The 15,779-nt window shown below is 38.9% G+C and overlaps 1 protein-coding gene across 1 annotated transcript in view; it reads left to right on the forward strand.

Moving 5' to 3' along the window:
• Positions 1-15,779, forward strand: part of LOC128661461 (cytoplasmic dynein 1 intermediate chain 1-like) — a 711,349-nt gene that overhangs the window by 650,303 nt on the left and 45,267 nt on the right. Inside the window, exon 11 of the mRNA XM_053715712.1 lies at positions 14,246-14,359. Within this exon, the coding sequence (XP_053571687.1) occupies positions 14,246-14,359 (114 nt within the window). The remainder of the gene's footprint in view (positions 1-14,245; positions 14,360-15,779) is intronic.

Consider the following 15,779-nt stretch of genomic DNA (forward strand, 5'->3'; position numbering starts at 1 on the left):
GGCGATGTTAGGGGCAGAAGATTAGGGGTGTTTAGACTTGGATTTTATGTTAGGGTGTTAGGTTTAAACGTAACTTTTTCTTTCCCCATAGGCATCAATGGGGCTGTGTTACAGAGCTTTTTTTCCGCAATCGCAGGTGTTAGGCTTTTTTTTTGCCGGCTCTCCCCATCTATGGGGAAATCGTGCACGAGCACGTCAAAACAGCGCTTGTATTTGGGTGAGGTTTGGAGCTCAACTCCACCATATCGCCCACGCAAGCCGGGTTTTTAAAAACCTTTAATAGCAGCGCTGTAGTGAGGTGAATTAACAACGCTTTTGTGGCGCTCGTTAATTTCCCTATAGCGCTGAAAACTCGTAATCTAGCTGATAGTTACAGTACTTGCTAACAGCTTTCAAGCCTGACTATATAAAGTAGAGAACAGCAGATGAGGAAAATTCAGCAGGATAGCTGAGGCAGGAGGTCAGTAATATGCAAGTGCAATAAATAGCTGGCAAACTGCTGTAGTAAGGAAGAGTAGTGACAGTTGCAGGGACACAAGAACAATGACATATAATTGCTGTAGAATGCAGGAGCAGAACTGTAGGGACTCAGCAGAAATAGCATTTCCAGTACAGTTGTATGCAGTAGTATTTGCAGAGCTACAGCAGAGCAGGAACAGAAGACTCAGAACTACAGAGCAGATAGCTGAAGCACAGATGGTAACATGAACACAGCAAGAAATCACTAGGGAGAAGAAATCACAGAGCAAGAAGTGTGTAAATAAAGATTCAGGGCTGGTAGTGGGCAAATAAAAGTCAGTTCCAAGAATTAGTTCAGGACTAAGGAAACAAGCAACATAAAGATGTGCACTACTGCTAGTAACCAGAGGAGGGCAGACAAGTACAACCTGCAGGCAGAACTACTGCAGTCATTTTGATACATGATCAGTACTACTACTCTCCATAGCTACATTAGTGCTTCAGCTGACAGGGAATCCAGCAATTCCATTGAATCCCCCTCATTGTTTCACTTTTGGGGCAGATCTTGCTTGACTTACACACTTCTGCTTATACATTTACGCATTACATTATGTTAAATGAGGTGCTTTTTTAAATAAATAATAAGTTTAATAATTTAGTAAAAGGGATTGTTGGTGATATTTTTGTAGCTAAAACAAGGTAGATGTCTAGCCGAATGATATAGCAAGTGAGCAATTGCTCGACATCTAGCTTGTTTTTGCTAATTCTAGAGCGCTCCCTTATATTGTTTTGTACTGAATATTTTGTTTACAGATTGGGGGAGGATCTATATTTTTTAGGAGAAGCTCAGTTTGAGAGTTTGATGATTGATATATCTCACACTGTTTTAACTATATATATTTTTTTTGAGTAAACACGTTGAGTGTTTCTTTTTGAGATAAAAAGCTCAGACTTTTGTCTTTAAGGGTCTGATATTCAAAGGATCTCATATAAACACATGTATATGCATATATACATGTGTGTGTGTGTGTATATATATATATATATATATGTATATATATATATATACAGTATATATATGTGTGTGTGTGTATATATATATATATATATATATATATATATATGTGTGTGTGTGTGTGTGTGTGTATATATATATATGTATATATATATATATATACTGTATATATATATGTGTGTCTGTGTGTATATATATATATATATATATATATATATGTGTGTGTGTGTGTGTGTGTGTGTGTATATGTATATATATATATATATATATATATACTGTATATATATATGTGTGTCTGTGTGTATATATATATATATATATATATATATATATATATGTGTGTGTGTATATATATATATATATATATATATACTGTATATATATATGTGTGTCTGTGTGTATATATATATATATATATATATATATGTGTGTGTGTGTGTGTATATATGTATATATATATATATATATATATATATATATATATACTGTATATATATATGTGTGTCTGTGTGTATATATATATATATATGTGTGTGTGTGTGTGTATATATATATATATGTATATATATATATATATATATATATATATATATACTGTGTATATATATATGTGTGTCTGTGTGTATATATATATATGTGTGTGTGTGTATATATATATATATATATATATATGTGTGTGTGTGTGTGTGTGTGTGTGTATATATATATATATATATATATATATATATATATATATATATATATATATATAAGTAGAATGCCAAACTATCCCACTAGGGGAAGAAGGCAAGCTGCCCAGATGTCTGCTCTACAGATATCACTTCACTGAAGGCAAGGGACCCTAGTACAGCTGCAGTAATCTCAATAAGTGTACCCCTAAACCCCCCTAGGAGGTAAGAGAAGGAGAAACACAAGGTATAAGAGAGAGAGAGAGAGAGGGTGAGATAGTGCTGAATATGGGTCACAGGGCTTCAGTATAAGTAAGTAAAAAGATAATAAAACAAATCAATATAAGAATAATTGTTAATTAAACATCTGAACAACTGAGACAACAGTCTCTATTGGTGCATGCAGTGTAAAAAACAACAATCAGAGAAGATGATGGTGTCACACAGAGGTGGCCGGTAGGTATAGCACTTACTAGAAAATACTTTAATCATATGAGGTAAGTTGCCGCATCTATCAGTGGGGAGCCTCCGGTGATATCTCGTATCCAATTCAGAGATGAAGATGTATTAGTTCTTCTCTCCTTGGAGTATGGTGTGTGAACTTGGAGAGATAGTCGTTTAGGAGTTCCTCCGTGGGTTACTTTATCCATAACGGTAACTCTAACTACATCGGGACTTAAACCTGGGACGTGGTCCTCATAATAGTGTTGTATCTATATAAACAGACCATCATACAGGACTATTGTCAAATACTAATTCATCTATTAAGAGACAATATACAGAACTACCGTTTCCATTTTTTAAGAGATAAGCACCCTGGGCCACAAACGGAGAACTGTATTATCTGCAAATAATCAGGGCTCAAAATTTCCACTCTTTACTAGCTATTGGCGAGTGGAAATTTAATGGTGGCGAGTAAAAGTTAGTGAGTGAAAAAATGTACACTCCTATTGCAGCATTGACAAACACATTTTGGGCTATGTGCTAAACATATTATCTGAAGGGATATTATATATCCTAGATAGGGCAAGGATATGTTATTCCTCTAGGGCTGTAGGAGCACCATTAGTGCTTGGACTGTTACTTCTGAGAGAGTAAATGGGGTTGAAAGAGAGACTGGAGAGGAAAATTGAAAGTGGAGAAGAAAACAGCTTTGAGAGAGAGTGGAGAGAAAAAAAAAAGAAAGTTAAAAGATATGAGAGAGGGGAAAGGAAGAGTGTAAAGAGAACTTATGGCCTGAGAGATAAGGGAGAGGGTAAAAAGAGATAATAAAGAGAGGAGGGGGGGGGAGAAAGGAGTCATGATCATTATTAAAAGAAAGTTTTCAGTTCTGCTATGACCTTCCATGACTGTCAGCACTCTATTTCTCCACGCTCTCACTTCAACAACTTCCTATTTCTATCCAGCTGTTGTTTTACCCAGAACCACCAGGTTCATGTTGCTAACTGCTATGCACTATTTTTTGTTACTCTATTACTGTATGTAGCATTATTTAATTTGTAAGGTATAATATAAAAAAATATTAAAAACGACTGCACAATAATGTGTTTCACAATGGCTAAACATATACAAAGAGGGGGTGGATAAGTGGTTGTGATGTGGGCAGGTTTAGTAGTGGCGAGTAACATTTTGGCCTGGCTAGTAGATTACGACTTTAAATGTTGAGCCCTGTATATATATATATATATATATATATATATATATATATATTATAACAGTTGTGGCCACAACTAGATTATTTTAATTATTTATTATGAAATCGTATTAACCTTTCAACACTTGTTTATTAAATATACTTGTTAATTAAATATATTTTGCTATATATGTGATTCTAATTATCTTGAATACATGTGTTTCTAACTGCCTCACCCATATATATTCCATATATATTTAACTATTCTATATATTATATTTGAACCTTACATCCCTCAGCCCTTTACAGAGCGCCACTCAATACCTTTTTTTCACTTCTACTTTTTCCAAACGTGCCAGAGAGAACATGGTATATCTTTTGAGTTGTCTTAGAGGAATAGTTTAGGGTCCAGATTATCTGCTTTACTTCTACAAGGGTCTAAAAGTGTGTCTCATGGACATAACTTGTGTTAGCGTTGCAAGTATAGTTTTAGGGGTTGATTTATTAAGCAGCAGCTGCTGCATCGATGCCCCATCATTTCTGGTCTGCCAGAAACGTAAGTTAAGAAACAGCAGTCATAAGACCACTGCTCCGTAACTTCTCTGCCACCTTTTAGGGATGATTGACAGCCCCTGCTAGTGGCTGATTGGCCGCAAGTGAGCAGGGGGCAGCATTGCACAAGTATTTCACGAGAAATGCTTGTGCAATGTTAAATGCCGACAACTTATGCTGTCAGCATTTAGCAAGATCTATCGGACATGATTCGCTACAGCGAATCATGTCCGCTCAACCTTTGGTAATTCTACCCCATTTTCTCTAAACATGGTGCGATACCAAACTCATACATTTCACAATTCTCTCGCTATTCTTTCATTAGCAAGATATATTTTTTCTCGTTAAAAACAAAATATCTAAAAACAGAAATGTAATTCTTAATATAATATTTACAAAAGAAATATTCATGCTCATAATGAATTGTGAATATGTCTGAATTCTCTAAAGTCACAAAGCCTATCACTTTGCACATTGCCCATTTTCTTTAAGATTTAAAAATTGTGAAATAGTTTTAATAAACTGGACTGGAAAAAATCTTGGAGTTCAGCTGATTTTTTCATTACAAATTCATCTTGAACGTCTACTATTCTGCAGTTAATCTCTATAAGCAACATTGCTTCTCTACTGCTATCTCTAATATTTCTTCAAAAACTTCCAAAACATCTGTTCTCCACTTTCAATACTCTTCTCCGCCCACCCCCAGCTTCTACTACAATTTCCCTGTCAGCTCAAGACTTTGCCAGCCACTTCAATAACAAAATCGACTCCATCAGAAACTAAATTAGCTATCAACATTATTCCATTCTCTCACCCCCTCAAACACTTGCAATCAACCACAACCTACATAGCCATAAACTTAGCTCTTTCTCCGCTGTTACTGAGGAAGAATTTTCGGCACTTATACTGCGCTCTCACCTCACTATCTGTCCCCTTGACCCTATCCCCTCACAGCTACTCCCCTTCCTCTCTTCTACCCTTACCCCTATACTCATACACACTTTCGACGTCTCCCTCAGCACCGGTATATTTCCCAAATCTCTGAAACATTTACTGGTCACAACTATCCTCAAAAAATCTTCCCTTGATCCAACCTCCCCATCCAACTACCGCCCTATTTCCCTCCTCCCTCTTGCCTCAAAGCTTCTCGAAAAACTAGTTTATGCTCGCCTATCCCATTTCCTTACAATAAACTCCTTCCTTGACCCACTGCAATCTGGATTGCGTCCCCATCACTCCACAGAGACAGCAATCGTTAAGGTTACGAATGACCTACTTACAGCAAAATCAAAAGGCCACTTCTCTCTGCTTATCCTCCTTGATCTGTCCACAGCCTTTGACACTGTTGACCACCCTCTTTTGCTCCAAACCCTCCAATCCTTCGGTATCTGTGACATAGCCCTCTCGTAGTTCTCTTCCTACCTGTCAACCCGTACCTTTAGTGTAGCCTTCTCTGGGGCCTCCTCTGCCCCGTCACCACTTTCTGTCGGGGTACCGCAAGGCTCTGTGCTCGGTCCCCTTTCTATTCTCAATCTACCTGTCATCATTAGGTTCCCTAATAAAGTCTCATGGTTCCAATATCATTTGTATGCTGACAACACAAAAATCTACTTCTCTGCACCAGACCTATCTCCTTCCTTGCTATCCCGTGTCACTAACTGTCTTTCTCACATCTCTTCCTTGATGTCCTCTCACTACTTCAAGCTAAATCTCTCCAAAACTGAGCTCCTTATTCCCCCCCCTTCTTTCAAAATCTCCACCCCCAATCTCTCTATAACTGTTGACAACTCCATCATTACCCCTACCCCCCATGCCCGATGTCTTCGGGTCACATTTGACTCAGATCTTTCTTTCACTCCTCACATTCAGTCATTGGCTAAAGCCTGCAGCTTCCACCTTAAAAACATCACTAAAATTAGACATTTCCTTACACAAAACACAACTAAGATTTTAATCCACTCTCTCATCATTTCCTGCCTCGATTACTGCAACTCTGTCCTCTCTGGTCTCCCCAGCTGCGGCCTAGCTCCTTTGCAATCCATAATGAATGCCTCTGCCAGGCTCATCTTCCTTACACGTTGCTCTTCATCTGCTGCACCTCTCTGCCAATCCCTTCACTGGCTTCCTCTTGCCTATAGGATTAAACACAATATTCTCACTCTGATATACAAAGCCCTCAACTGCACTGCTGCCCCCTATATTTCAGACCTTGGCCCCTATTTATCAAGCCATCAACCGCAAATACGCTTGAATTCCGCAGCGTAATTGTGGAGAGCTTGATTCGCCTTAGTTATCAAACGCCTACAGACCGGCAAAAGTAGAATTTTGTGATGTAACATACGATCCGCAGATTTCAGTCCGACACAGATCGATGCTTACGTCATTACAGATGTTCCGAATGCAAATTCGGAACTATCTGACTACTTTTGCTAGTTAACAAATATCTAACAGGTACGCTCGCCACTATTCCGGCCCAGCGTACCTGGTTTTCAATCCGCCGCCCATAGGAATCAATGGGAGTATGAAAGCAGCGAAAGCTTATGTTTGCTGCTGCCCGATATCCCATTGATTCCTATGGGAGAATAAAAGTTACGTTTACACTTAACACCCTAACATGTATCCCGAGTCTAAACACCACTAATCTGCTGCCCCCTACACTGCCGCCACCTACATTATACTTATTAACCCCTATTCTGCTGCCCCGACACCGCCGCCAATAGGATGAAAGCTCAATCCTATTGTAAAAGAGCTGATTTGTTTGGTGCAATGCCCTGTAAAAGGCCCTTTTAAGGGCTATTTGTAGTTTATTGTAGGTTAGGGTTTTTTTTATTTTGGGGGGGCTTTTTTATTTTCATAGGGCCCTTAGATTAGGTGTAATTAGTTTAAATCTTTGATAATTTCTTTTTTATTTTTTGTAACTTAGTGTTTATTTTTTTGTGTAACTTAGTGTTTGTTATTTTTTGTAACCTAACACCCAGTAGATTAAGTAAAATATACAAGAAAGCGAGTGATAAGTGCTGGAGGGGTTGTGGAGAGGAGGGTAATTTGGCACACATCTGGTGGAACTGCAACAACCTAGACACATACTGGGCGGGGGTCCTTCAGCTTATGTCAGACATAGTGGGAAAGCAAATACCTAACGACCCACTAATCCTTCTATATCTGTCTCTCCCCAAAATCAACAACAAAGTAGCCAAACTCCTACTTACCCTAATGATTAATAGCGCCAAATCACTAATCCCCAGACACTGGAAATCGAACATAACACCCACTGTAGATCACTGGAAAACACAAGTGGAGAACTTTCTCCATTTGGAAAGATACCATCACCTACAATCAGGCACTATGGAAACATATGAATTAATGTCACTCATGTGGAAACAACATTTAAACCCCACTTAACACCTAGATGCACTCCACAAACACTATAAGTGAAAAACACACTGGGCAACTCGGCTCCCCCTAATCTACACATGGGGCCGTAACAAGAAGCAATATAGATGTGAATGTTTAAAATCCTTAGCTAAGATTTCTGATGGATACTTACATACTCTAGTGAGGGTCAAGGTACTTTGTTTATGTTACAAGACTGGACTTTGCTAAAATGAACCTGGTTGTTAGTATATGTACCAGTAATGTATTGACGTTGTAATGTCTGATTTTAGTATGTGTTTAATTTAACAATGTGAAGAACAATGTCCACTCTACCTAATAGACAATGCGTGCTATCAGCACCAGCACATTTCATAGTTTTCAATGTTATAAGCAATCTCGTAATTTTGTTTGACTTGTGCTTTGTTGAGTTATCCTTTTTGCATATCATGTATATCTTTATGGCTTCAATAAAGCTTTTTTGAAAACAAAAACAAAAATAAAATATATATATATATATATATATATATATATAGTTAATTTAATTTGTAGTTTAATGTAATTTTAGTATAAAAGTAATGTTAGATTAATTTTTATTTTAATATAGTTTAATGTAATTTTATTATAATAGTTAGGGTAGGTTAATTATTAATTTAATATAGTCTAATGTAAGTTTATTATAATAGTTAGGGTAGGTTAATTAATAGTTTAATATAGTTTAATTTAAATCTAAAGGTAAGTTTAACTTTATTATAAGATAGGGATGAGTTAATATTTAATATAAAGTTAGCGGGTTGTTAGGTTTAGGGGTTAATAGTTTAATTTAGTTTATGGCGATGAGGGGGGCTGGTGGTTTAGGGGTTAATACATTTATTTAGTTGCGGTGGGCTCCGGGAGCGGCAGGATAGGGGTTAATGACTTTATGTAGGTGGCGTCGGTATAGGGGGTGGCAGATTAGGGGTTAATAAGTATAATGTAGGTGGCGGTGGGCTCCGGGAGCGGAGGAATAGGGGTTAATAAGTTTATTAGAGTTGCGGTGGGCTCTGGGAGCGGCAGGATAGGGGTTAATAACTTTATTAGAGTGGCGGTGGGCTCCGGGAGCAGCGGGATAGGGGTTAATAACTTTATTTAGTTGCGGCGGGGTCCGGGAGCGGCAGTATAGGGGTTAAACAGTTTAGTATGCTTAGTGAAAGTATACAAATAAAGCTAGGAAAAAGCCGAATAGCAGGGAGATCGATGACTGTTAGTTAACAACAGTCCGCTGCTCATCGCCCCGTACTTGGTGCACGGCTTTTTGACAGCTTTTTTGGTAACTATGGAGAGCGTATTCAGGTCCACGGCAGCGATGTTAGGCAATGTCAGGAGAGCGTATTGGTGCCGTCGAATACAAGTAAGTTGATGGCTTGATAACGGCCTCCTTGTCTCCAGATACTCTCCCTTCCGTCCCCTTCGCTCTGCTCATGACCTCCTACTCTCCTCCTCTCTTGTTACCTCATCACACTCCCATTTACAGGACTTCTCCAGACTGGCTCCCATCTTGTGGAACTCTCTGCCTCGCTCCACAAGACTCTCCCCTAGTTTTGAAAGCTTCAAGCGCTCCCTAAAGACTCCACTGTTCAGGAATGCATACAACCTATGCTAACCTTTCTTTATACCAGTTCCTCTCCTCCATTGCTATTATTATTATCAGGTATTTGTAGAGCACCAACAGGTTCCACAGCGCTATCCCCTAAACACCCTTAGCATGTAAGCCTAAGTGTCCAGCTGTTTATAGATCACCTTCATAAGAGCTGACTACAACAGTGCAACTCTTGGCAGGGCCCTCTACCTATTTGATCCCTATAATGGTTTTTTTGTACTTCGCCTTGGTTTATAGCGCTACGGAATCTGTTGGCGCTCTACAAATAACCGATAATAATAATAATAAAATAAAACCACCTCAATCCTATAATCCGTTAAAGGGACATTAAACACTAAATAAATGCTAGATAGAATGATGCATTTAAAGAAAAGATTATTCTGAGAATAACATGTAGATGTATTTTTTAAAGTTTCATTGGTTATTTAAACAGTGGCAAAATAAGTGTAAAGTTTTAATGTCTATAAAACAATGGGAGCTGCCATGTTGTAACTTAGGTTCCCTTCTTTGCTGTGGCCAATCAGGGACAGTTTTACATATGTCACTAGAGTGTGCAGTCAATAGCTGTGTGTAATATAACAGTGTTCTGCACTTCCATTTCTAACAGGAACTGAAATGCTCACAATTTCAGAACGGAATTACAGAAAAGGGGACAAAATAAATAATGAAAGTTATTATATTGTCTTTATATATAAAAGATTTATAATTTTATATGACCATCTCAAAGTGTTTAATGTCCCTCTAGGTAACAAGTTGTTAATGTCTAGAGCAACTGTTCATTTTTAGACTTAAAGGGACATAAAACAAGTTGTGATAGAGACAAAATATAATATGTACTTTAATTACTTTAGCTGCAAATTATTACTGCAATGCTTCTCCATTAACCCTTTATTTTTAGCTTCTGAATTGTACAGCTCTATCTCCCCCCACACATTTCCTTCTATTCCTTTCTATGTCTAGAAACTGTGAACTCAGTTGAAATACAATGCCTGTGCCTAAACACTGATAAGGTTGACTGCTCCAGACAGCATGGCTTTGTAACTAATTTTTCTTATTTTTGAAAATTATTTTAAAATACTTGCTAGCAATTTTTTATGCAAACTATTTTTACTTAATTAGTCCTTTTTAGGATATGCAACATGTTTTATGGCACTTTAATTAAAAGATATGTTCATTTGTATAATATTGTGACCAAAGAGCATAGCAGGATGCAAATGTTCCTTACACATCTCCGGTGACAAGGCTTAAAAAGAGAAGCCCACCACATTTAACAAATATAACATCCTCCCAAACCCACATTATGCTGGCACCAATACCAAACATCAGAGGCTGAATATTATATTAAAAAGTAACTTAGACAATAGCTACAGATCTCTGCTAAGTGTACTTTTGGGTGGAACACAGTTTTCATGTGCTGGTTTTGATGTGTTTCATTCTTTTCCTCCTTTGCTGGAGGGGAACACAGCAGATTGCAGCACAGTATTGTATTGTGATGAAAGCTTCACCTTCAAATGAACAGAGAAGATGATGCAAATTAAGTTCATTTGAGTTGCCTTTCAAAATCAGCACAAACGAAAATTAATGGACTACTACTCTTTAGCATTCATTTAGGCATATACTAAGCATATCTGAATATGTTTGCTTTTATATATATAGGGAGTGCAGAATTATTAGGCAAGTTGTATTTTTGAGGATTAATTTTATTATTGAACAACAACCATGTTCTCAATGAACCCAAAAAACTCATTAATATCAAAGCTGAATAGTTTTGGAAGTAGTTTTTAGTTTGTTTTTAGTTATAGCTTTTTTAGGGGGATATCTGTGTGTGCAGGTGACTATTACTGTGCATAATTATTAGGCAACTTAACAAAAAACAAATATATACCCATTTCAATTATTTATTTTTACCAGTGAAACCAATATAACATCTCAACATTCACAAATATACATTTCTGACATTCAAAAACAAAAAAAACAAAAAATCAGTGACCAATATAGCCACCTTTCTTTGCAAGGACACTCAAAAGCCTGCCATCCATGGATTCTGTCAGTGTTTTGATCTGTTCACCATCAACATTGCGTGCAGCAGCAACCACAGCCTCCCAGACACTGTTCAGAGAGGTGTACTGTTTTCCCTCCTTGTAAATCTCACATTTGATGATGGACCACAGGTTCTCAATGGGGTTCAGATCAGGTGAACAAGGAGGCCATGTCATTAGATTTTATTCTTTTATACCCTTTCTTGCCAGCCACGCTGTGGAGTACTTGGACGCGTGTGATGGAGCATTGTCCTGCATGAAAATCATGTTTTTCTTGAAGGATGCAGACTTCTTCCTGTACCACTGCTTGAAGAAGGTGTCTTCCAGAAACTGGAAGTAGGACTGGGAGTTGAGCTTGACTCCATCCTCAACCCGAAAAGGCCCCACAAGCTCATCTTTGATGATACCAGCCCAAACCAGTACTCCACCTCCACCTTGCTGGCGTCTGAGTCGGACTGGAGCTCTCTGCCCTTTACCAATCCAGCCACGGGCCCATCCCTCTGGCCCATCAAGACTCACTCTCATTTCATCAGTCCATAAAACCTTAGAAAAATCAGTCTTGAGATATTTCTTGGCCCAGTCTTGACGTTTCAGCTTGTGTGTCTTGTTCAGTGGTGGTCGTCTTTCAGCCTTTCTTACCTTGGCCATGTCTCTGAGTATTGCCCACCTTGTGCTTTTGGGCACTCCAGTGATGTTGCAGCTCTAAAATATGGCCAAACTGGTGGCAAATGGCATCATGGCAGCTGCACGCTTGACTTTTCTCAGTTCATGGGCAGTTATTTTGCGCCTTGGTTTTTCCACACGCTTCTTGTGACCCTGTTGACTATTTTGAATGAAACGCTTGATTGTTCGATGATCACGCTTCAGAAGCTTTGCAATTTTAAGAGTGCTGCATCCCTCTGCAAGATATCTCACTATTTTTTACTTTTCTGAGCCTGTCAAGTCCTTCTTTTAACCCATTTTGCCAAAGGAAAGGAAGTTGTCTAATAATTATGCACACCTGATATAGGGTGTTGATGTCATTAGACCACACCCCTTCTCATTACAGAGATGCACATCACCTAATATGCTTAATTGGTAGTAGGCTTTCGAGCCTATACAGCTTGGAGTAAGACAACATGCATAAAGAGGATGATGTGGTCAAAATACTAATTTGCCTAATAATTCTGCACTCCCTGTATTTATATATATATATATATGCACATATAAACATGCACATATACACATGCACATATACACATGCACATATACACATGCACATATACACATGCACATATAAACATGCACATATACACATGCACATATACACATGCACATATACACATGCACATATACACATGCACATATACACATGCACATATAAACATGCACATATACACATGCACATATAAACATGCACATATACACATGCACATATACACATGCACATATACACATGCACATATACACATGCACATATACACATGCACATATACATATATGCATACATTTAAAAAAAAAGTTACAATTCTCAGATTTCATTATCCACTTCCACACAGAAGATGTTTGACAAAGGGGAAATCAATATTCCATACCAGAGAATAGAGAGACTAACTCAATAGTGTATAGGTTAATCATTTTCACATAATAATCCTATCTCCTATGAAGAGATGCAGTAGTTAGTGAATAGTTTAGGAGGATGGAGGCACAGTGGAGGTCCCACAGTGTTTGATATTAAGAGGTCTTGGTGTTGGCTATACACCAACACATTTTGCAGGTCAACATAAAACAAATAGTATATTCACTGGATGCATGAAACAACTGAGACTGGTGGGGTGAGGGGGGGAGGGATGGAGAGAGAGGTAGGGGGAGAGAGAAATGGAGGGGGAGAGAGAGAAGTAGGGTGAGAAATAGAGAGGGGGTAGGGTAGAGAGAGAGAGGTAGGGAGAGAGAGAGAAAGAGAGAGAGAGGTAGGGAGAGAGAGAGAGAAAGAGAGAGAGAGGTAGGGAGGGAGAGAGAGAGAGAAAGAGAGAGAGAGATAGAGAGAGAGAGAGAGAGGTAGGGGGAGAGAGAAGTAGGGTGAGAAATAGAGAGGGGGTAGGGGTAGAGAGAGAGAGGTAGGGAGGGAGAGAGAAAGAGAGAGAGGTAGGGAGGGAGAGAGAGAGAGAAAGAGAGAGAGAGGTAGGGAGAGAGAGAGAAAGAGAGAGAGGTAGGGAGGGAGAGAGAGAGAGAGAGAGAGAGGTAGGGGGAGAGAGAAGTAGGGTGAGAAATAGAGAGGGGGTAGGGGTAGAGAGAGAGAGGAAGGGAGAGAGAGAGAAAGAGAGAGAGGTAGGGAGGGAGAGAGAGAGAGAAAGAGAGAGAGAGAGAGGTAGGGAGAGAGAGAGAAAGAGAGAGAGGTAGGGAGGGAGAGAGAGAGAGAGAGAAAGAGAGAGAGATAGGTAGGGAGAGAGAGGGGTAGGGTGAGTGAGAGAGAGGGTGGGAAGAAAGAAAAAGCAGGATAGATAGGGAGGGCGAGAAATAGAGAGAGGAAGAGAGAAAGGGACTGGTGGAGAGAGACGTTAAGGTGATATATATATAGAAAATGATGAAAGGTTGAGAGATTAAAAGAGCATAGAAAACAAATATTTGAAAAATGTGAATTGCTGTTTGCAATAAGAAATCAATACAAGTAAGGAACAGCTTGAAAAGTGCAAATCATGACTGAACAATATATCTTGCCTCCTTAGGGAATTAATATAAATTCTGATAAAGTTTCTAAGAAAATGTAGTAGAATATTTTTATACATTAGCTTCTCAGTCAGAAGCTCTTCAAATGATTTTCAGTGTGGCAAAATTTCCATGTAATGTTGCATGTTACAATAATGCTCTGCTCTTAATGTATATTTTCAGCACCCGATCTACTGTGTAAATGTTGTTGGGACTCAGAACGCTCACAACCTCATTACTGTTTCTACTGATGGGAAATTGTGCTCCTGGAGCCTAGATATGCTCTCAACTCCGCAGGTGGGTGTATTTCTGACTTCACAAAGGTGCAGATTGTCTAATGCAATAATGGACACAATGTGGTATTTTATAAAATCGTTACGTTCCCCTATCACTTCAGAATCAAATGTTCTTTTTTGGCAAAGCATTGGTATTACAGCCATTATAAAAGTAAGGAAAGTTTAATCTTATTTAGAGGGACATGAAGGTCAAAATAAAACTTGTATGGTTCTGACACCGTATAAAATTTCAATCGACTATGCACATGGTGGCTATGCACATTAGCTCATCGACTAGCTAGCTTCTTATAGTAAATTGCTGCTATGAAGCTGCCTTTAAGTGTGTTAAGCTCTTTAAAGGGTTAAACAAACATTTCAATAATAAAATACACAGTCGTGGCTAACCTTCTAGCACACGCAGAACGCAGACCAGTAATATAGAAGCCTTATGGGTCCCATATAAATTTATGACTTTAAAACAAATATATAATATATGTCTAAAATGTGTTCAATGGCACAGCCAGACTTACGTGAGGTTGCAGGGTATCCTTTGTCCACTGTTCTTCCCTTCAGGGCTTTTTTGAGTTCTGGTTACCCCAGACACACATTTTTAGTTCTACTTTTCCCTAGCGCCATAAAACTATGGCAGAAGTCGCTCGTTCTGCTTTTCCTGAAGGGCCGGAAAAAAAAAACTAGTGTCAAGGGCCACATGTATTCCTTAGGCTGCCACTTGGCTATTCCTGCTCTAACACTTTAGAGAATTTTCTTTGTGTACTTTTGCCTCTTTATTTATTTATTTATTTATTTATTTATTTTCTAGTCCTAAAGCCTGTTTACACGGGCCATTTTTTTGCAGTACAGCGGTCTCACCCCTTGCTCTACCTCTCAATCTCTTTTGCTCTCTCTCCCCTCTCTTTTTGTTCTCTTTCTCTCCCCCTCTCTTTTGTACTCTCTCTCTCCCCCCCTCTTTTGCTCTCTCTCTCTCCCCTCCCTTTTGCTCTCTCTCCCCCCCTCTCTTTTGCTCTCTCTCCCCCCCTCTCTTTTGCTTTCTCTCTCCCCCTCTCTTTTGCTCTCTCTCTCCCCCTCTCTTTTGTTCTCTCTCCCCCCTCTCTTTTGGTTTCTCTTTCTCCCCTCTCTTTTGGTCTCTCTCTCCACCCTCTCTTTTGCTTTCTCTCTCTCCCCTCTCTTTTGCTCTCTCTCTCCCCCATCTCTTTTGCTCTATCTCCCCCCTCTCTTTTGCTCTCTATTTCCTTCCTTTTGCTCTCTCCCCCTCTCTTTTGCTCTCTCTCCCTTGTTCTTTCTCCCCCCTATTTTGCTCTCTCTCCCCCCTCTTTTGATCTCTCTCCCCCCTCTTTTGCTCTCTCTCCCCAATCTCTTTTGCTCTCTCTCCCCCTTCTTTTACTCTCTCTCCCCCTTCTTTTGCTCTCTCTCCCCCCTCTTTT

This window comes from Bombina bombina, chromosome 5 (assembly GCF_027579735.1).
Source record: "Bombina bombina isolate aBomBom1 chromosome 5, aBomBom1.pri, whole genome shotgun sequence".
Lineage (NCBI taxonomy): Eukaryota > Metazoa > Chordata > Amphibia > Anura > Bombinatoridae > Bombina > Bombina bombina.